Below are 21,983 nucleotides of genomic sequence, written 5' to 3' on the forward strand. Positions count from 1 at the left end.
CACACCTCGAAGTCAACTGGACATAAACCTTGAAAGGGTTACAAACTATTCAAATAATAACGTAAATGCATTTGCGTCAAAATAAATAAATAACCTATAATTGGGCATGCCTTTAATATGGTATCCCTATTTTTCTGTAGGTGACCCTTTACTGCGACAGCACCTAAATCCAACAGAATGGCCCTAAACACAAAATCCGGTTTTAAAAATACCTCTTTTTGTACAGTAACCACAAATCTAATTTCTAGACACACGTGAGTGGCCTGAATTCATACTGTCACGAAAACTGCATAATTGAAAGCAATTGCCATAATTTCTAAGGTAAAGGTAGTTTAATGTATCAGACTTCTCAGGGACAGCCTCCTGGTGACGTAAGCCACGCATGCGCAGACCCGCAGGTCACCGCACCATCCGCAGGAGCAGCAGCCGCCGCCGGGGACACGGGAGCTGTGTTGTTTATTCCACACAATATAAACTTTTATCCACAATGTCGGGATTTGACAGCAACCCTTTCGTGGACACAATGGATATTGAGCCCTTCCAGGTGAGTGTGTGTGTTTGTTGTTTCTGTGTGAAGTCTTTAAGAAGCTGTTTTCGTGTGAAGTGGAGACTGAAAGAGATATGCTGCAACACAAACCTGTTCGGTTGGTTGCTGGGTTTGGCCTCAGTATTTCCTGAGTAAGAATGTTAGGTATTAAGTAGGCCACGTTGTATATTTAATATAATCTATTTATAAAGTGTATCTGTAAAATAGTGTGGTAACGCTGTGGGCTGCTAGCTCACCTGCGCAGGTAAGCAGAGACACACATGAGCAGGTGCCTGCTGATGTTTAGTCATCAACTGTGACTCCTTCACTACGCCATTGAAGTAAAAATGTAAATGTTGTAACCCTGATCCTCAAGGGGAAATGTGGAATGTAATGGCGCACCTTTTAGGCTTATAGCAATATTATTTGGTGTGGCACAAAATCTCTGTGTTTTAGATGTTAAAATGATATTACCCAATGGTTGTAGGTTAACAAGTGACTTAGTGACATGTTTACTTAAAGAAAAAGCACCTTTTATTGTTCAAATAGGTACATTTTAACTAAGACAGGTGGGCTCCTGCCTTTGGCTTATAGTACATTTGGTTTGGGACAAATAAGTGCTCTTCTTTGACTGGTTGATATTCTGTGGATTGCTGCCTACTCCAAACATGGCAGGCACCAACTATAAAGTGAAGGCTCATGGCTTCTCAGCACCTCATAACATCAAGTTTTGCCCTTTTTTCAGGATGCCTCAATCACACAAGTCACCAGCGGAGCCTCTGAAAACACTGGGGAGTTCAACCCATTCTCTGCAACTGACATGGTTAGCTCCTCTTCCAATTTTTTATTACGCTGTTGATCTCATTTATAGTTGTTTCATCAATGAAAGAAAGTGAAGTTAATAAAAAAGCCATATTTGTTTCAAAGGGAACCCACACTGGTACAACCATCCCCATCTCAGCTGCCTCCTCTCAACCCGCCATCCTACCGACTTCTGTGGAGCAGAGCGCACAAGTGAGTCAGACACAAACACATTAACAGATAGAAAAAAGGTTAAATAAGCTGGTGTCAAATCTTATTTCAGCTTTTTAGGAATTTCATTTCAGATTTACATAACCAAAGTGCATCCAAATGTTGCATTGTATGTTCCAAACAATAGATTAGGGGAATAACAAAGCTTTAAGTTAACAAGTCATTTTTGTCAGCAGTAAGTAGAGCAAACCAATTGTCTTTTTTTAGGCTGATATTGATATAACATTAAACACATATTATAAATTAAGTGGTGGATAAAGCATTCAGATCTTTCACTAGATTAAAGTAGAAATAAGAAAGCCTTAACTAAAATTACAGAAGTATTATAAGAATAATCTACCTAAAACATTTCAAAAGTAAACGTACCAGTTATTCAGAATGGCTCATTTCTCAGTCTTACATGGCTGAAGTGGGTGTGTAGTGGGTCCTCATTGCCTGTAGTTGAGCTCATACATTTTGCATCACTAGATAGAAAAGCCCTGCAGCTGGTTGTAGTGATGCAGCAACTATATTTTTCAAGATTCAAAGGTCATATGCACATATGCTACAGTGTAGAAATGGCAATGAAAATCTTATGACCCAAGCTCCTCCACTTGCTAGCAGTGTTAAGAGTAGCTCTTCCTTCACCCACCAGGCTAATGCAGTAGCTGGCCAGGCTAACCTGATCAAACAGCAGGAGGAGCTGGAGAAGAAAGCTGCAGAGCTGGAGAGGAAGGAGCAGGAGATACAGAACAGGGCTGCAGGCAGAGGGCTCAACACTGGCTGTAAGTATTTATTCAAGAAGCTGCAAGCTAACTTAGCTGTTGTACACGCAAACTATAACAGACCACAAGCGCTCACCGTGTTTAACCACTTGTTGTTTTTTTCGTCTGTCAGCTAAAGAAAACAACTGGCCACCGCTTCCCAGTTTTTCCCCTGTAAAGCCGTGCTTCTATCAGGACTTTGAGGAGGACATCCCTGAAGAGTACCGCAGGATCTGCAAGAGAATGTACTACCTCTGGATGTGTAAGTGCCCCTGCATGCAGTATTTATCTTTACAACTGTTATCTTTCAATATAAAAGAGTCATTGATCCATAACACGGTGTGATTCTGAGAGTTTGGTATGTTAACAACTCAATTGTTTTCAAACGTAGGTGATTTATTCATTTCATTTACAATGAAGCATATATTTCTAGTTTTCTATAAAGTATGGATCAATAAAAGGCCATCTGATGACCCTGACATTTTGTAGAATTGCATGAAGTCTTTAATGTCACAATTATATCGATCATAGACATGCTGTTGATGGTTTTTGGGACTTTTTCATTATATGATGACATTTGAACAAAAATGTATTCTCATTTTGAACTGGAGCATCTGTAGATACATGCAGCCTTCAATGTCTGTCAGACATTTTTGACAAACGACATACTGACAAAATGACCTCACACCTATTCATTCCTCTAAAAGGGTACCAAAGGTTTTTTTCTCCCCATTACAAAAAACTCCTAATTTGAGCTTTTCCAAAGTGGAGAGGTGTGTTTGACATTGGTTTCCTGTGTGTCCCCTCAGTCCACAGTGCCACTCTCTTCCTCAACGTGCTGGCCTGCCTGGCTTACTTCACTGCAGACGCTGAGTACGGGATTGACTTCGGTCTGTCCATCCTCTGGTTCATCCTCTTCACCCCGGTGTCCTTCATCTGCTGGTACCGGCCCGTCTACAAGGCCTTCAGGTACACTGTTTTGCTTGCCTCGTGCTCACAAGGAAATGTTGATTGTTTTCCGTGACTTACAGGACTTAATGTTTTTATTTCTTTGTACAAGTAGAAACGGGCACATGTAGACGAGCTAATTAGCAGTGTTGTTCTTATCTTTCTCTATTTTACTTTTAAAAAACTTGGCAGCCTCATCATTCAACTCAACTAGAGGGGTTTGAGGTTAATGTGGGCCACCCTGTACTCCATTTAAAATATTAGACATTGCTAAAATCAGATTCTCTGGTTCATAGCTCATTGCTTTGATTAATAAAAATACAATCATTTCCCAAGACTTACAATCTTTGCATCAGGTAATCATCTTAAACAGCATTACATCTTAACAAGGTTCCAAAATAACTTCCAATTGGAGAATTATCTGAATTTTTAAAATTATAATCATTAAGGTATATCTAATGAAACACAAGTATTTAATTGGAGGCTAAACATTAATGATGCTCTATTGATCATCTTTGTGACTTCTACACTTAAATGTATTTAAATGGTTTACATCTTTGTAGAATATTCTTGCAGCGAATCATAAATTATCATCATGAAAACATTTTAATTGTGTTTTCTATTTTCCCTCTCTAGGTCTGACAGCTCCTTCAGCTTCTTTTTCTTCTTTTTTGTCTTTTTCTTCCAAGTGGCAGTGTATATCATCCAGACTGTGGGGATCCCCAAGTGGGGAAACAGGTCAGTGCCAACCTTTATTATTTAAATCATCTTCTGCATGTTTGGTGGAAGTAAAGGTGTGGTGTAAAGTTGTTCAACCGGTTTCTATTCTCATAACTAAGACTGAGTGTGATTTGGGTAGATCTGTAGTAAATGTGTGTATGCACGGGTCCATCTTCATTCTCGCCTGTATGTGTGTGTGTGTGTGTGTGTGTTTTGCCCTGTTTCTCCTCTCTTGCATCTCTTTGACAGATTCCTGCTGCCCTAACTTGTCTGGGTTGCTGCTTTGTAAGTGTGTGGAACTTTTCTCTTTGGGTTTCTTTTCTGTGTCATGTAATATGTTAGACTTTTCAGTTTGTCATTATTCACTTCTTCAAACTTCTTGCTACTCCATTGGTCACTTGGGCAGGTTACAATGTTGGGTCATTTCTCTTTAATTCAGCCATTTCCAGAACTGTTCAAATGCTCGAAGTTGTTAAATATTTAGTAAATGCTCATTGTAGAGAGAAATGTGAAGTTACACGTGTTTATTGGTTGTCTCTGTTTCGAACAGCGGATGGATCGCATCCATCAGCATGATCGGCAAAAACTTGGCTGTGGCTGTGGTTATGATGGTGGTGGCCGGTTTTTTCACAGTAAACTCTGTCCTGGCTGTCATCCTACTGAAAATGGTATGCTAATGTAAAAAGTTTACAAAGGGAAATAAAGCCATGATCCATTTCCCTAAAACAGCACTCTACACTTACTGTATGTTCGCAGTTATATAAAAGATGGCAGTGCCTCACAATCAACTGAAGTTGCCTGAAAATAAACATTAAAGTTAGAGTTAAACATGGCGCGCATTACATATATAAATATGTGTATTCCCACTTGGCTTATATTTGTTTTTAGCTCCAACTTAGTGAAGGCGCATGCAGATCAAAGAAAAAACATAACGAGAGACACTAAAAATGTAAGTGACACAGATAAACTTGCATTGCAGCTGAAAGTGAAGGGCAAATAAGGTATCGGAGAAAATGTGAAGATTTAGAAACCCTCGAAGGGTCAAACATTTTCAAAATGATCTAAGCAAATCAGTCAACATTTTATTTGAACACTTATTTAAGAATCAATCAAAAATACCACAATTCATTAGGTGAAGACATGAGAAAATACTGGGAAATACTTATTCACAAACAAAGGTATTTGTTTTAACAACAGTAGCTACAGTACGGCCATGGTACGAGACGTTAATAACTGATTCATTTTCAATCAAAGAGGGGGGCGGGCGTGAAATACATTTTCCACAAAATATTGCTGACATTTAAGTTTTTCAACAATTGGGACTGAAAACATGAGCTACTCATCTGTTGATCTCATTTAGAACTTGTCACTGCCCTTATCTGTGCCTATGTTCTATATACTAGGTCCACTCTAAGTACAGAAGGACCGGGGCCAGCTTCACCAAGGCCCAGCAGGAGTTCTCCCACGGAGTCATTACCAACCCCACTGTGCAGACTGCTGCCACCAGTGCTGCCACCTCTGCTGCACAGGGAGCCTTCAGCAGGAACCAGAGGAATTAGATTGCTTTTCACATCCTTCATGCTACAGGCTAGTCTCTTCTCTGACCAACAAAGCCATGTCCTAACATACTTCAACGGGTTTAGGGAATGGGTGTAATTATTTAGTGAAGAGGGCAAAAACAATCAACATGAAGAAAAGTATTGTCATTTGAACAGCAGCCTAGTGAAGTGTCCCCGTTTTCCACTTTAAATGGGCTATGGTGTAGTACAGAACATATTGGCAACTTCAACATCACAATATAACCAACTTGAATAAACTCAACATTATCTGACTAAAGATATAAACGTTAAAGTATACGCAGTGCAATATGCAGCGTACTATTTAACCGATCTGGGATTCAGTGATAACATACAATAATTTAAATCCTGTCACTGTTAAATACGCTGGCGGAAAGTGATAGGATTTTTCTATCTCACAATTTTGTTTAGAAATAACATGCTGGGGCCTCAAAAATCAACTTTAGAAGAGTTGGAATTATGTAAAACGTATACTTGACCAGAGAATGTTTAACCATCATTGAATGATGGATTCACTTAGCTTGTATGTATGTATACATGTGTTTGCCATTGCAGCAGCATGTAGAGCTTTACGGAGTAACTGGTTTATCATTCTGCTTTATGTGCAACCTTGATACATGCAGTACACATAATATGACTGGATGCCCGGCTAAATGAGATGCATCCTGTTACTATCTTACACTACTGATGAAAACAGCTGCTGTTTGTACTAAATGTTATGTTTTCATTTTTATAACACTGTAAAAAATGATGGTTAATGAAGGTGAAGGGATGAAGGTTTTTCTTTTTACTGTTTTAATCACTGGTCTTGAAGTGAGAAAAACAAGTTGTTTTTAGGGCAAATTAAGTGGGATTGCACATTTTCATTCTTGTTGATTTAGGAATACCATTATGTTTTCTTTCATAGTATGGATTCTTTCAAATTAAACAAATGGTTCAGGTTTCTTAATGTAACATTTCTTATATAGTATAGAATTTAGCTAATTTATGTAGTAAAATGTATTAATGAGCAGAAAGAACACAATATTTATTTGTTGATTATCCATTATTTTGACTTGTTATCCGTAATAATTATACTGCAGATTAAAGTCATGTTACTGAATAGTCGCATATGGGTTGGAATTTTGAGTTGCTTGTTATTTGTTGTTAGGCATTAGCATGTTCACGTTTGCCTGTGAATATATAGAATGTAGGTTACGATGTCCAATTCTGATCTACTGTTACTGTTTCACTGAATCACTTTCTTTTAGTGTAACCTCAGTGCCTCTCAGCAGATGTAGTTCAGCAACTTTAAGCACAAGGCTGTTAGTGTTTTTGTTAAAAATTGTTTGTCTTCATACTTAATAGAGAAAATTAGTGTTATGTTGAAATGCCCCTTTGCTGATCCGAATGTGTGTTAAGGTGTGTTGTACATATTGGTGACTTATTTAAAACACTTCTCGATACTTGCTAGAAACATGGTTCCCTATAACATTCAATAAACAGTTCTGGCCTATTTCACAAAACGTGGATCTTGTCTAAGATAGCTTGTTTAATAAAGAATACTATAGGAAAAGTATTAGCTACATGATGTAAAATACACGTAGAAGAATTAAAATCTTGATGAACATTGTATTGGTTGGTTGTAACAGTAAGTCAAATCATTCATAAATCCAGCCAGCCACTCCTCCGCATTCCACCAATGTATCCATGGCAACAGCTTCTGCTGTTGATCATCCCAAGATGGCGGACGAGGAGAATGTCACCGCGGTGAGTGCAATACTAAAGCTACTTAACGTTTTAATGGGTAAAAACAAAAACGCCACTGGTAAAGTGTTATTCTGATACTCCCAAAGTAAACGTAACGATGTGCTTTTCAATACATGCTTAATAAAAACCCGTTCAATGTATGTTAGCTGCCTGGCTAACCGAATGTAAGTCGCAGCTAAGTTAATTAACCTGCAGCTAATGGTAACTTTAATCTCACTCCTCCAAGGACAAGCTAAAACAAGAGACCTAACAGCTACAGCTGGAGGAAGGGAACAACTACAGACATGCCTTACACTAAGAGTGCTGCATCGTTAGCCCACGCTTTATGTTTTATCTTAGGTTAGATAACGTAAATAAATGTCCAGTTCTGCGCTAACTGAGGCTGGATTTACCACACATACTAGTTGTGTTGTGGCTATAACGTCTAGCGCTTATGACGTGGTGAAGTATAGACAATAGTAATGCACAACACTTTAGTGGCAAAGCAACCCACAAGTGAGTCGGATATGGAGAAGAGATGCGAAGCAAAACATTGTGATTGAGCATGCGTGCTGCATCTACCTGACACAAGAAAGCTGTTTAATCCTACATAGCCTGCAAACCACTGCATGCAGAAGTGTAAAAAAAGAAACACAAGCTGCTCCTTCTGTTATGAATATTCAGAAACAGTGTTACACCTTTTTCGACCTTGTTCTCACATCAAGAAATTCTTGTAAAGCAGATTTGTCATTGATCATATCTGTTTGTTTAACATACACTTTTTCTAGTCTGATAAACTGGCTCCATGTGTTTGCTATCTGTTGTATAATGTTTAAAACATACATTTTTTAACTATATTTGGCCAATTAATGACATACTTTTACTTAACTTGGCATGTTAGCACCTTGCAGTCCCTAAGACATATACAACATCAATACATTCCTAGGCTTATCGTGTCCAATCAAGAAACAAATGTATTTATATTCTTTATATTTGTATATTAACTTTTCAGCAGACATTTCAGCCAGTCTAAGCTTTGACCTGTATTACCACACAGACTTAACGGTTAGAAACTGGGGGAAATCTATTTCCGTGTGGCCACAGCTCATGCTTCCTATGGGAACTGTGATTGATGGTGTTCAGTGTATTTTGGCTGTAATGGAGTGTATTGTGCTTATTACTTATTTGTCTGTGTTGTATTTTATATATTTCAGCTCCCAGTTGCGACTGAAGCCAAGAAACGTCGGGCACCTAAAGGTACAGACCATTAACACTTGCATATCATATGACACACCGATTCAAAAACACAATTTCTCCCAATATTTAAATTTCTGACAATAAACCTTTGACTGGAACAGGATACTCAAAGAGTGAGTGGAACTAATCATCCTGCAGAGGTCACCCTCACCCTTCTTTCTACCATCACCACTTGGAACAAGCTTCTTCTTATGTTCATCAGTATGCTGAATGTGTTCAGGACATTTCTTTGTCTGGAAAATGTTTGTTAATCACATTACACTAGGATATTTTGTCATCATAGATGTGGCTTAATGACCCATTAACCAGTTAAGCTGCTATTCATGACTAAGCTTTTTAATTTTTCTTGTTTGGCAATGCTTGGTAATTAACATCAGCACTGCACAGAATGCGACCCCTATGACAGCAGTTGAGGAAATGCTTTGGTATTATATTGCATAGTACTATTTTTAATGCCTGGCATTCAAGCCGGTTCTGTGATGTGCTTTCATTTAGTTTAATTTAAGGAGGTTAAACCAAATACAATTCTAACTACATTACTGTAAGATGAGTAAGTGATGAAAAAGAAAACACAGAAAGAGGAAGATTGAATGTTAAGTGGTTAATGTCCTAAAAATGTACCATAGTGTATACAGTAGGTAAAGTACTACTGTACATGCTCCATAACAAAGTAAAAAACATTCAAATATGACAATATTTGCAATAATAATAATACATTTGAGTTAATGGTACCTTTCAAAGCACCTTAGGACACCTTACAATTCATAAAATATTCAAAAAAACAGGTTAAAAACTGTACAAAAGGACAATAACAGGGAGTACTACAGTGAGTAGGCTGATCTGAACTGGGGGGTTTTGTGGAGGGACTTGAATGTGGTGATGGTGTCAGACTGTCGATGTGTGGTAGGAGGGAGTCCCATAGTCTTGGAGCAGTGCAGCTGAAAGCCAGAGCACCCATGGTGACGAGGCGTGGGGTGGGGACAGATAGTAAACCAGCAGAGGGGGTGGGGTGTACTCCTGATGGAGGTCGGACAGTGCAGTTGGATGAGGATGGGGGTGATATGGTCAGGATGCTTTGCGGTGATGATCCAGTAGCAGAGTCCTGAATGGATAATCATTTAACACAATACAACTGATTGTTAAATAGAATAATAAGGAAATATAAAGCTTTGAATGTGATGTAGAGACGTATAGGAAATCAAAACATACATTACTTAAAAATACATAATCATTATTTACACAATGTCTTGAGGTACCTGCTGAGTTAACACATTTAAACAATCCACTTAATTAACCTCAGGGAATTTTTACTTAATTGTACTACACTCTGAAAATGTGAAATACTTTTTTTTAAAACAACTTAACTCCCAGTTGAATTGTCTCCTTAAGCCATTTCTCAATCTTTAACAACCACAAAATGTAATTAGGGTTATAAAATGTACACATAAAATGAATTATGTTAACAAGAAGTGTATTATTATATCTTCTTACATCTTTTGTAATTCAGTTCTACATTGTTAGCGGGGAAGACCAAGAAGGTGTTTCAGAAATATGAGCATGCCTCCAAGAAATTCCTCTTTTTTTTTTTTGCGACAAATACACTGCCAATGGCTTTGCTCATTTTATAAAACAATTATTTTACAGTATGTATTTAATTTTGTAGAATCAAGTGCAATCGGCCTCATTTTGACACTAACTTCTTTCACATTTACGAGAAGAATAAGTGTCTGCAGCTGAGTATGAGACTTGACATGACCAAGGGCTCTTAAAAATGTTCGCGTGAAACTTTCCCCCCAAAGAAGATTCTCGTATTATTCATTACATTCTCTCCATGTGTCTTTTGATCTCAGCATGCTTCTGCTTTGCTCTTATCCCCTTTAACCAGACAGTTGAAGCACACGGAAGCCAACTCTGCATTAGTATTAGCCAGATCAAATATAACAATGAAAAAAAATCCCTCCATGTTTGGGAGGATTTTTTTTCCAAACTTTATTTAGAACACCTCACGCTGTGCTCTTCTTCTGAGCTGCTTTCTACCCTTCTTTCATAGAGTTATTACAGGAATACATCACACATGTATCCCGTCTCTCCTCCACCAAATACGCCCTGCTTTGTGTGTGTGGACACTGGAGCGCCACAGGGCCCCGTCTGAAACCCAGAGACAAGAATATTATTGCTGTCTCAGCAGGAAGAAAGCGGATTAGGGTGCTACAAATAGGGCCGTTCCGAATCTTGACGAGGCAAACGTGTGAAACCCATGCAGTTTCACACTCGGCAGTGGAGAGCATCCTCTGAAGTTTTTGGAAGAGGCTCTAGTTCTGGTGGCAAATCAACACAGTACTGCTTGAAGCGCTGACAGAAAAAAACAGAAGGCAGCTTTGGTATAATTCACACTGTATTTTTACACAGCCAGATCATTAATGATATCCCCTGATGTCGGTGGCAGACTCAAAGTGGAGAACTTCATTCCACACTGCCTTGAGTCCTATTTTTATCCTAAGAGGAAAGTAGCAGGTCTAAGATAACAGGATTACCAGAATCAAACTCGCTCAAATAGGAATTACGCTTTTTTTCTTGTGGAATGAAACGTTGTATCACGCTGAGAAGTCTTGGAGCATTGTGGCTGGGTTCTTCACATTACCTAACCCTTTCTGAAGCTGGCTTTGTATCGTGCTGCTCATTCCTGCAGCCTCGCTCTCTCAGTCTGTCTATGCACCCTCTCTGTTCTGTCACAAGCACCTGGCTTGCGAGATACATTGTTGCCCTGGCAACAGGGAGAAATTCTCAACCTTCCGAGGCGAAAAGCAGTGTTTGTAACGAAAAAACTTGCTTACAAGGTGACATTTACAGCGTGGCTGGTGAATTGATTATTGTTTAGCCCGGGGGTTTTGGGTTGAAGTGTTAACATCTATGTTACTGTCAGATCAAAGGCCTGCTGGTGACGGCACAGGGAGGGGGCTCTCAACATTATTTGTTCAACTGCCAAATTAAAAAAAGTCTTCATTAATTTAAAAAAGAGTTAACATAGCTCATGAGGCTGAGCTGTCTGATTGTGAAATACGACATTGCAGTTTGATTGGTGAATTGACTTAAATGTAGCCTGTGGATTTACGTTGAACAGTTACGTCTGTGTTAACTGTCAGATCAGAGACCTGCTAATGACTGCCAAAGGAGGGAGCTTTCAGGATTAATCATTCAGCTATCCACTAAAGAAGACATTATCTGAACAGTCAAGTGTATCAAGCTTTAAAGTGTGCCTGCTTTGTATGTAAATTATAGTCTCTTCCTTTCAGCTCCAGAACTTCCCATTGTTGAGAGGAGAAACTGGCTCATCCACCAGCACTATATCCGTAAAGACTATGATACCTGTAAGGTAAAGTACCGTCATTCCTCCGCTGTCCCAATGGCTCAGTCTGATTGACCTTTTAAAAAATAATGAAGATAATGAATGCCTGGCATGTACAGGGTTCTGTGTAACACTGTACTTTATTATGATCCAATTCACTGCATTGACCTGCATTATGTGCACATGACACCCGTAGGTACTCACTTAAGTCTCTGAATACATGTCTGGACTTGTAAGATATATTAATGGAATCCTCTTGCACCAAGCAGTGAGAAGCATCTCGTTGTGAGTCCTGGGTATCCCAGCAAACCTGCTCTTTTGGTTCGCTGTCCGCCAGTCACATCATTAGTCTCATTGCTAATGATGAAGTCAATCACAATAACATACAGTGGCAACAAGAGCTCAACACATTCAGAATGTGCTTCCTCAGGAATCATACTGTTGTTTGGATGGTGGGAGCAGCACGGTGTGGTGTGGGTCTTTTTTTAACAAGGAAATGAGTTCAAGGATGATGGAAACTGTTAATAGAAATCTATTTGGTGAAGCGTTTCATATAATCGCAACACTATTACAGTTTTAATTCTGCTGTATTTCACATTGCAAATGGTTACATCATGTCTTAAACTTGGCATAACAGCGTTTGCCTTGTACCCACATTTTTAAAACATTTAAAAAGTTTGATGGACGCATGTGATTCTCTGGATTATTAAACCCTGTTAGGCTCATGATCACTTTCTGATGACCCTGAAGAAGGGCACACGCAGAAACACGGTGGTTTTACAATAAGGTTGTTCTATATTCTACAGCAGATAGCAGGACGTACTCTTTTAATCAGAGGCTAAACATTTCCAAACATAAAAAGAGGATCTTCATACTGTATGTGCAACTGTAATTGGACAACAGAAACTGTAAAATCCCTAATAATAATTTAAAGACAAATGCAGATTGACTTAGCTACTTTCAACAAATTGACGGCCATCTAAATACATTGACTGGCTGGAGGATGTTACATTTTCATATTGTATTTATATTTGAGCAATATTCTATTATTTAATATCATTTGCTCTAGTATTCTTGCTTTTTTGGACTAAATGATCAGGTTGGCAACTGACCAGAAACAGATGTGGCTCTGAGACGTCTATTTTCAGCACAAGCTCTTAAGCCACATTTTACAGCAAAACAGTAACAGCTCGCTATGCACTGCCTCATTAGGATGAACCTCCCTCCTGTCAGCGACTCTCCTCCCATCTGTGCACCGTGCGCTCTGCACTGGGCACCAAAATAACACACAGCTGGGCAAAACACATTTTAAGGTCAGGAAAATAGCAGAAATAAGGCCCTCAATCTGTTGCAAAGCAGATATACAGGGGTTGGTATATTACGCATTATGCATCCAGGCGAAATAACCTTTCCTTTTTGCAGTAGTCCTATTCACACACGTTAACATCCACCTCAGTTTTAGAATTGTCTCTCGTTCTGTGTCCTGCAGGCGATCATCAAAGAACAGCTGCAGGAGACTAATGGGATGTGTGAATATGCCATCTATGTTCAAGGTGAGCCGTTATTTTATATGAACAATTTCCTATCACACGTGTGTCACATTTATGATGTTAATTTAGTGCCACACCAAATGAAGGCTCTGTGGTTGTCCTTATAACATATTTTCCTATTTTGCGATTTTACTTCCTTGTGTTGATGAAGATCCTCTCTTTTTTGTGTTTTAATTACAACAGCTCTAATCCTGCGTCTTGAGGGCAAGATCCAGCCGTCCCTGGAGCTGTTTCAGAGCTGCGCCATCCTTAATCCCAGCAGCACTGACAACCTCAAGCAAGTGGCCAGGTCACTGTGAGTCCAACAGCCCCCCCCCCCCCCCCCCCCCCCCCCGAGGCAGGGGATCCTCAACCCATCTCTATTAGCTCACAAGACAGATAAAGGAGATAAATACTTGGTGATAAAAGTGGGCCAGTTATGGCCAGTACTTTTTATAACACCGTAGGGAATAGTTAATTGACCCCCGCTGACTATGTATCACTGTTAAATAAGAATAGTTATTCAGCAAGCTGTGATAGGATTGATTAAAATCTCATATGGATTATTGTTGTTTATTCTTCCCGCAGATTTCTCCTGGGAAAGCACAAAGCAGCGATTGAATTCTATCATGAAGCTGCAAGGCTCAACGAGAAAGACTGGGTAAAAGAAAGCTCTAGCACTGAGTTTCTGCTTTGCCTTAAAGTGTTTTTGGGCCTGGTGTCTTTCACTCTCAATCAAGTTGTCCCTTCTAATTCAAATGACGGAAATGCTGCAGAATTAGTTTTCCACAGAGCTGTTGTCTTAAATAGCTTCAATATTTGTAAATTGAATTAGGCACAGCCTTTATCCCTCCCTGTTTAATTAAGCATGCCCCATTTATAATGTGACATTTTCTAACCCCAGGAGATCAGTCATAATCTGGGGTTGTGCTATTTCTTCATCAAAGACTTCAAAAATGTGAGTATACAGATCTTTCTGACATTATACATTACAAACTGTATTTATTCCCAAGTGCTTTGATCCTTGTTTATGTTATCTGTGTCTGTCAGGCTGAGGAGCATCTTAACATAGCTCTCCAGATAAACAAGCACGACAAGAGCTTCATGATGCTCGGGAAAGTTCATCTACTGGCCGGAGAAACGGACAGGGCCATTGAAGTGTACAAGAGGGCAGTGGAGTAAGTACATATTAAGAAATCAATGAGGATTTAAAGAGAAATCTATAAAGTAGCATTTTTAAACACATTCTAGGCGTTTAGTTCAATATTCTTTGACTATGGTTACCTGAAATACATGTTTAAACAATTCAGACATGTGCATTGATCCATGATAAGCGTTACATTTCAGGTCTAGAATGTTTTTTTCAAGACAAAGCTTTTTTCATTTAACCCAAAACTTAAACTAATCTTTAATTTATAACTGTTCATACTTGCACAGCCTCGGTATGACATGTGTCTTTATGTCTCAAGACACTTCAAGAGATAACAGACATAAAACATGCTCTTTTAGAGAAGGTTAGTTATTTCCGAGGGGTTTTGTCTTGATGTATCTACCGCCTCTCGCTCTGTGGAGCTCTTTTTAATAAGTGCCTCTCATCCGATCTCACACAAAGCTCCAGTTTAGCCACAGTTTAGCCCAGGGCATTTTTCTGTTCAGTATGAATTATTTTCATTTCCACTTCTATTCACATGTTGAATATTTAAACATTATGCCCTGTTGTAAATAGGGAAATGACATTGATGTCTATAATAGAGCTCATTATTGCTACCTCCTGTTGGGGTTAAATGAATTAATCAACCACCTGATACTAATGTTGCTTTGAATTAGACATACCACTGTGAATCCTATTTTAATGCAGATACGCCTCTTGTCTACCATTATATTTCCGAGCCCCATCGTATCCCCACAGGTCATAATTAATACTCCACAATTATGCTGAATCAAACCATGATTGAATCAGCAGATTCCTTGAATATCAACTATGTGTGCCTAAGAATAAGTGCAGGAATTAAATGGGATTACAGGCATAGATAAAGTGTCATGTTTCATTTAACTAGTCTCCTTCTTTATTCAGCTTCTCTCCAGAGAACACTGAACTCCTGACGACTCTGGGCCTGCTCTTTTTACAGGTTGGTGGATTTGTAATTACCTTTCAAGTGAAATGAAGTGTAAACAAGATAAGAGTGGCATTCACTGTACGACTCAGAATAGAAACATTTAAATTGTGTTTTTTAATGTTGTGTTTTTGCCAGCTCGGAAAATACCAAAAAGCATTTGAATACCTTGGAAATGCCCTCACCTTTGACCCCAACAATTATAAGGTATGTGGGTGTTTGTGGGTAAACGCATCATTCTTTGGTATTAAAACAATTTCCTACTGAGTGCATTAGATTCTTTTAAAGCAACTCAGTTAAAGTAAAAGGTCACTCTCTGTCAGGTGGCACTGTCTCTCATCATGTGCACGATCAAAGGCTGCATCTTCCTCTAATACCTCTAATGATTGTTTTCATGGCAGGCCATCCTGGCTGCAGGCAGCATGATGCAGACCCACGGAGACTTTGATGTGGCCATGAACAAGTACCGAGTGGCGGCCTGTGCCGTGCCTGAGAGCCCGCCCCTCTGGAACAACATCGGCATGTGCTTCTTTGGGAAAAAGAAATACGTAGCTGTGAGTAAGGCTGTCTATTGGTTCACTGGTTAAAGGCTGATGAAGTTAGTTCTCCCAATAAACAGAGGTTTACCGTAATTTTCGGACTATAAGCCGCGCCTTTTTCCCTATTTTTCGACGCTGCGGCTTATATAACGGTGCGGCTAATCTATGGATTTTTACAGCTAACGGCCAACACCTTTAACTCTATGGGCTCTATGGCCGGTCCGCGGACCCCCACCTTTAAGCGGCGGGTTCCAGCAGGAAAAGCTGGAGGCCGGAAAAGAGTGAGACAGGTAGCGCGCAAAAGTGAAAGTGGAACCGAGAGTGGTATGCCGCTGCTGCGGCTTATATTCAGGTGCGCCTTATAGTCCGAAAATTACGGTACTTATGACAGTGCCTATAGCAAATCATCATACCCCGTTGAAATGTTTTCTTTATTTATCGTACAGCCTGAAATAGAAACCCATACAAAAAAGAGACTTTTCCCACTTTCTTTACAAATGTAGCTTTACAACATCGACCTAATGAAAAAAGAGGCGACAGTTCTGAACATTAACAACATTTAAAACTAGAATAACAAGGTTGGAAAAGTCATCTGATCCCCTGATGTAATACTTCATGTGGCCTCCTTTTGCTGCAATTACAGCCATCAATCTATTTGAATGCGTCTCTACTAGCTTTGCACACCTAGAATGGGGAATGTTTGCCCATTCTTCCTTACAGAATTGTTCGAGTTCAGTCACATTCTGTGGTGAGCGGCTATGGACTGCTCTCTTCAAGTCCCTCCACAGGTGTTCTATCAGATTTCCTTCAGGGCTCTGACTTGGCTACTTGAGGACATTCAAAATATTGAAAGCATTTCCTTTTTAAAGTCTAAACCTGCATTGTTTATGTCATCCATATCTTCTAGCGTGCAATATTCTTCTTGCTGGCACATTAGTGTGTACCTTACCGTATTACTGCCCCCTGCTGATCACTAGAATAGTATCTAACCCTTACTCTTGTGTCACACACATTCATGTGCGTCCTTGTGTGATATGTCAAAGCATTGTACCATATCATTAATAATGGTCACAAACTAAACCTTTGATTCGGATGTTGAATGCAATACTTTAACATTGCATTCATTGTTTTACTTGTTGTATTGAAAGTTATGCTTGCTTACTTTTTCCACCCCATAGTCCATAAAAACAACCAGGAATACATCCCTCCTCTATTGGCCAAATTGAAACACGCTCATCAGCGCTGACCTATATCATTCGTACACCGGCCACAGACTGGGGCTTTATTCTTTGATATACTCTCATAGCATACCCAGCTCAGGCATTCTACACTGTGCTGTAGGTTGGCTCTCGATGCTTACTCACTCTCCATTCTTCTTGGGATGATATATGATTTAGATGAACATCTGTCAGCTGTTTGATTCCTCTCCTAACTTCATGTTTCCACAGGCCATCAGCTGCCTGAAGCGGGCTCACTACATGTCTCCTTTTGATTGGAAGGTGTTGTACAACCTGGGTCTGGTCCACCTGACCATGCAGCAGTACGCCTCTGCCTTCCACTTCCTCAGCGCAGCCATCAACCTGAACCCACGCATGGGCGACCTCTACATGTTGCTGGCAGGTACTGTGGCCAAGAAATAATTCATGACTGGTAACTACTGCTGATTTTGCTTAAGAGAGCAAATAGAAGACTGGTGGGAAAATAGTGGCAACCGTTTTTCAGTGACTGTTTCACATTGATTGAATTATTTACAAAAGGTGCATACTATACCTTTTGTAAAGCACACACAACACATAGAGCCTGAAGAATCACTGAACAGTTCCTGCATGTGACAGTAATTCAGTTTAAACTCAAACTCATTCCTAACAGTGGCTCTGACCAACTTGGAGGACGTAGAGAATGCCACCAGAGCGTATGAACAAGCTGTGACCATCGACCAGTGAGTCTAACCCGCCTTCTACTTGAATGTACTGTGAGTCTTCATTTGAGACTTTAATTGTTTCATGTTTTATTTCCTTCTCCCTCTGTGGTCATGTATGTACAGATCCAACCCTCTGGTCAACCTGAACTTTGCCATCTTCCTCTATAACCATGGCGATAAGAAGGCCACTCTGGATCAGTACCAGGAGATGGAGAGGAAAGTCAACCTGCTTCGAGACAGCAGTAGCAGCTTCGAATTTGACCCTGAGGTAATAGAAGATAAGATGGACCTTTATTTATCCCTGTGGGGAAATGCAGGCGTTTAGAGGGGCAACCGGGTCAGAGTGAAAAACAGGATTCACACAAGGTAAAATATCAAATAGAATACAAATGAAAATAATAATAACTCAAATGAAAGTGGTAAAGTGACTGTTGAAACAGATGTCACAGTAAAACGTTGAGCATTTGAATGGACATATACACATATTTGGATTGTAATTTAGATCCTGTTGATATCAAAGGTCCCCTATTATACTGTTTTTCAATAATATATTATAGGTCTCAGATATATACAAAACATGTCTCTGAAGTGTTTGGCTGAAATACCAAACAGCATCCCATAAACCCCTCTGTTTCAGCCCGGTTTCAAAAGTGCTGATTCTCTGTCTGTTACTTTGGTTACACAAGCCAAAAAATCGTTATGACATCATAAAGTGGCCAACATCTGATCAGCTCATTTTCAGACAGGTTTTTTATATAAATGGATCAGGACAAAAAGAGAGAGAATATTTGTTCCTGAAACCTTCAGAATCTCTTTACACAGAGGGGACACATGCTTATGTATAAAAGACATGAAAAAGCGGATTATGCATAATAGGTGACCTTTAACTTCTGAAAATCAGCAGTAGTTACCCGTACCTTAAGTGGTCTACTTGTCACCAACAGCTGATGGACATGGCTCAGAAGATGGGGGCTGCCCTGCAGGTGACAGAGGGCCTGGTGTGGACTAAACCAGACAAGGAGTCCAAATCTAAACCCAACTCTGCAGCAGCCACCAAAGCCCCCGGAGCTGCTCTTGGAACCAACCAAGCTCTGGGCCAAGCCATGTCTTCTGCTGCGAGCTACAACAAGAACATGCAGCTACCATCAGGTACAAACCACCATTAAGGTTTGTGGAAGGTGTCAGTTAATATTCTGTCAACTCGGTGTCTGGTTATGCGTTTAGATATCTGACAGAACTGCGATGAGCCAGTGCAAGGCTGAATGTCATTTTTCTTATCAGAAAAGTCCAGTGTTACACCCTCAGTGCAGGGGGTGAAGAATTGCACAGCCTCCACCTCTCTCCAATAAACCAAAGCCCAATTTTCATTTGAAATGGAACCATGGACATATCTCTTCTGTGTGAGCTCCCAGCCTCTCACCTGCACTGTAGCAGAGTGAATATATGGGCTCAGGCCAAATGGAATATGGAAGGGAGAAAAAGCTAACCTCCAGCCAGTATACTCTCTATTATTGGCAACAAAAAGAAAGTCAGCGGGCTGGAAAAAAACAAAACAAAGTTAAGCAAATAAATTCAAGGTTACTCTGAAATGATTGTCATGGCTTACAGCTCTCAAATGTAATTGGACTGGAGTGTTTTCTTCAACATGAGCCTGCAAGCTGTGTTTTCTATAACCTTTATTTAGCTAATAAGAGCTGAACAATGCATCCATGTTCAGTGACATTTTACACATCTCTGATCATCTATCTGCAATTTGTAGGAAAATGTAAATAAAGCCTGTACGTTCACTTTAAGCCTAGTTAGTGGTTAACAGTTTACTATTAGTGCCAATGATACTGGATATTTAAAGTGGAGCTTGTACCTATTCACTGGTGTCTGTAATTCATGTTGTGGCAGGGTTCCTATATAACAGGCAGGGACTTACTTTACTGTGTCTTTGTGGTTATGAAGATGAACAACTTAACCCTGAAACCTGGTTTGGGTTTGAAAATAAATATCTGCCAGAGCATTATGAGTTGAAGTTATTTGTAATGGTATACATCTTTTAAAGGGTAACTTCTGGTTGTACATGTTCTTTTTCGCAGGCATTCAGAAGCCCACTAACTCTAACATTTTACATCACCTTTTACACTGTTTTTTTTACAGATGATTAAAATGTAACTTAGAAAACAAACCTGTCAAAAACATATTTTGAGCTGTTCTTGAGTCAAAAACAAAAATGAGAAATCATTTTAGACTACTTAGAATAAACTCTAAGAATGTATTTTCTCACTTCTGCATAATAGGGTATATCTACTTAATTCAACTTTACCAAAAGGAGAACTCTGACCTGCGAGTTCCAGCAGTTTAAAATAGCATTGAACCATGGAGGTCAATCACATGTTTAGCTATTTCATCTGTGCAGGTTTTAAGCAACTAAATCATTTTCTGAGCAATGTATCGACTCTTTGTTATTCTCAGGAGCCTCCAAAGGCCCCTCCATGCCCCTGGAGCCAGAGCCCGATGAAGAGTTGGCCCCCAGCCCCCCCGATGATCCTCCAGGCTCCCCGCTGCCTGCAGAGTCAGAAAACCCCAAACCCAAAACCTCCAAGAGGAGATCTAAGTTGGAGGAATGAGTTTAGCTGCTATCTGCATCTTACTAGGTATCTTGGTCATAAGATCACGCTGGTTTTATGGAGCCAAATCAAGGTTCTTAAACAGCACTCAAGCTATTAGTGGTTTTCTAGCTCCTTGTAGTCAGACATGAAGGCTGAGGGGATGTGCTTCTGGTTTGAATACCTGCTGCACTGACATGTGTCCTCCTTTACAGTGAAAAGGTCAACTATTATGTGCAATTTGTTCATACTATTTATTGCTGGATTACTGAATGTCAGTAAACCAACACCCTGTTTCATGCAAGATGAGGAAATCAAGTTTTTCTTGTAGATGTCGATGTGGCAGGGTTGGTGAACATGTCCAACACGTTTCAATGGAACTTTAGGAACTTCTCTTTTCAACAAAATGGTTATATGAACATTGTTAAGGAACTGCTTCGACAATCACTGAGATCTTAAGACAGAAATGGATGTTATGATAGTTACAGGTTGTCTGTCTAATATGGCTCTTTTTGAGGGTTGAGTGTAAATAGGGACACGCTTTTATATGCGGATACATGGTATGTTTATAGAGAGTAATGTATTTAATAAAAAAACAAGAGACTTTAAAGAGAATGTCTGTGTTGCTTCTTATTCAAAGTCCAGTTTGTGTCTTCTTGTGTCATGCTTTGCTTTCCATTATTAAGCTTTGCAGACAACAGGGGACAGGGTTGTTTCAGAGCTTCAAAGTGAATCTGTTATCTAACACTGATACATGTTCTGAACAAGGAGGACACGTTACAAATAAATAATTAATCCTTCATGCTAAAACTTTCAACATCTTGGGTAAAGGCATACAGTGGAATAGGTGTTGATATATTGTTATTATTATTATTATTATTATTATTATTATTATTAAATAAATAAATATGAAACCACTGATGTTTTGGTTTAGAAGTTAAGAGACTGAGGGACTGCAAAAAAAAAACAAATGAATAGAAATAGAACCATTTCAAAATGTAAGAATTATACCCAAACACTTTCAAAATGTGTTATAATAAATACAGAAAGAGCTTTCATAGTAGCAATCACCTCCCAGCTCACTGAACTCTGCTGTGAACTGTTTGGAGATCATTAACTGTAAGTTGGGTGTTTTTTTACAAATATTTATGTTGAATGATTATTGATTATTGCAACTCAAGTTTATTTCAGAGTTTTGATATAATAGTGTTTTGTCTGAGGCATATGGAACAAAGTTAGGACTCTCTGCGTCGCACTGCACCATGGGATGTCTGTCATCATGATGCAGTCATGGCTGGAGATTGTGTGCAAAGACATGCTTGTGCTGCAGTGCAATGCTTTGGTTTTAAAAGTCTGTGTCATTGTGTATTATTTGATTGCAAACCTTTGGGTCAGGCAAAATGGAATTT

The 21,983-nt window shown here is 39.4% G+C and overlaps 2 protein-coding genes across 4 annotated transcripts; both read left to right on the forward strand.

The window, feature by feature from the left end:
• Positions 1-360: 360 nt before the first annotated feature.
• scamp2l (secretory carrier membrane protein 2, like) lies at positions 361-7,055 on the forward strand. Its single transcript, XM_079660850.1, has 9 exons — positions 361-544; positions 1,272-1,349; positions 1,454-1,540; positions 2,193-2,322; positions 2,435-2,563; positions 3,111-3,270; positions 3,886-3,987; positions 4,520-4,637; positions 5,373-7,055. Exons 1-9 carry the CDS (start codon positions 383-385, stop codon positions 5,526-5,528), a joined length of 1,122 nt encoding a protein of 373 aa, XP_079516976.1. The 5' UTR covers positions 361-382; the 3' UTR covers positions 5,529-7,055.
• A 149-nt stretch (positions 7,056-7,204) lies between these two features.
• Positions 7,205-21,189, forward strand: bbs4 (Bardet-Biedl syndrome 4). Of its 3 annotated transcripts, none has more exons than XM_079660819.1 (16): positions 7,205-7,295; positions 8,489-8,531; positions 11,825-11,904; positions 13,367-13,430; positions 13,611-13,722; positions 13,995-14,067; positions 14,311-14,364; positions 14,457-14,584; positions 15,481-15,535; positions 15,659-15,727; positions 15,922-16,074; positions 17,508-17,679; positions 17,929-17,998; positions 18,104-18,248; positions 18,925-19,129; positions 20,441-21,189. In XM_079660819.1, the coding sequence occupies exons 1-16, from the start codon at positions 7,236-7,238 to the stop codon at positions 20,593-20,595; spliced, it is 1,638 nt and encodes a 545-aa protein (XP_079516945.1). In that variant the 5' UTR covers positions 7,205-7,235; the 3' UTR covers positions 20,596-21,189. The 3 variants fall into 3 exon arrangements, with proteins under 3 accessions (XP_079516945.1, XP_079516947.1, XP_079516946.1); XM_079660821.1 differs by having other exon boundaries at positions 18,925-19,147; positions 20,441-20,561; XM_079660820.1 differs by lacking the exon at positions 11,825-11,904 and having other exon boundaries at positions 7,213-7,295.
• Positions 21,190-21,983: the final 794 nt, after the last annotated feature.

The sequence above is a fragment of the Notothenia rossii genome, assembly GCF_949606895.1.
Source record: "Notothenia rossii genome assembly, chromosome: 2".
Taxonomy (NCBI): domain Eukaryota; kingdom Metazoa; phylum Chordata; class Actinopteri; order Perciformes; family Nototheniidae; genus Notothenia; species Notothenia rossii.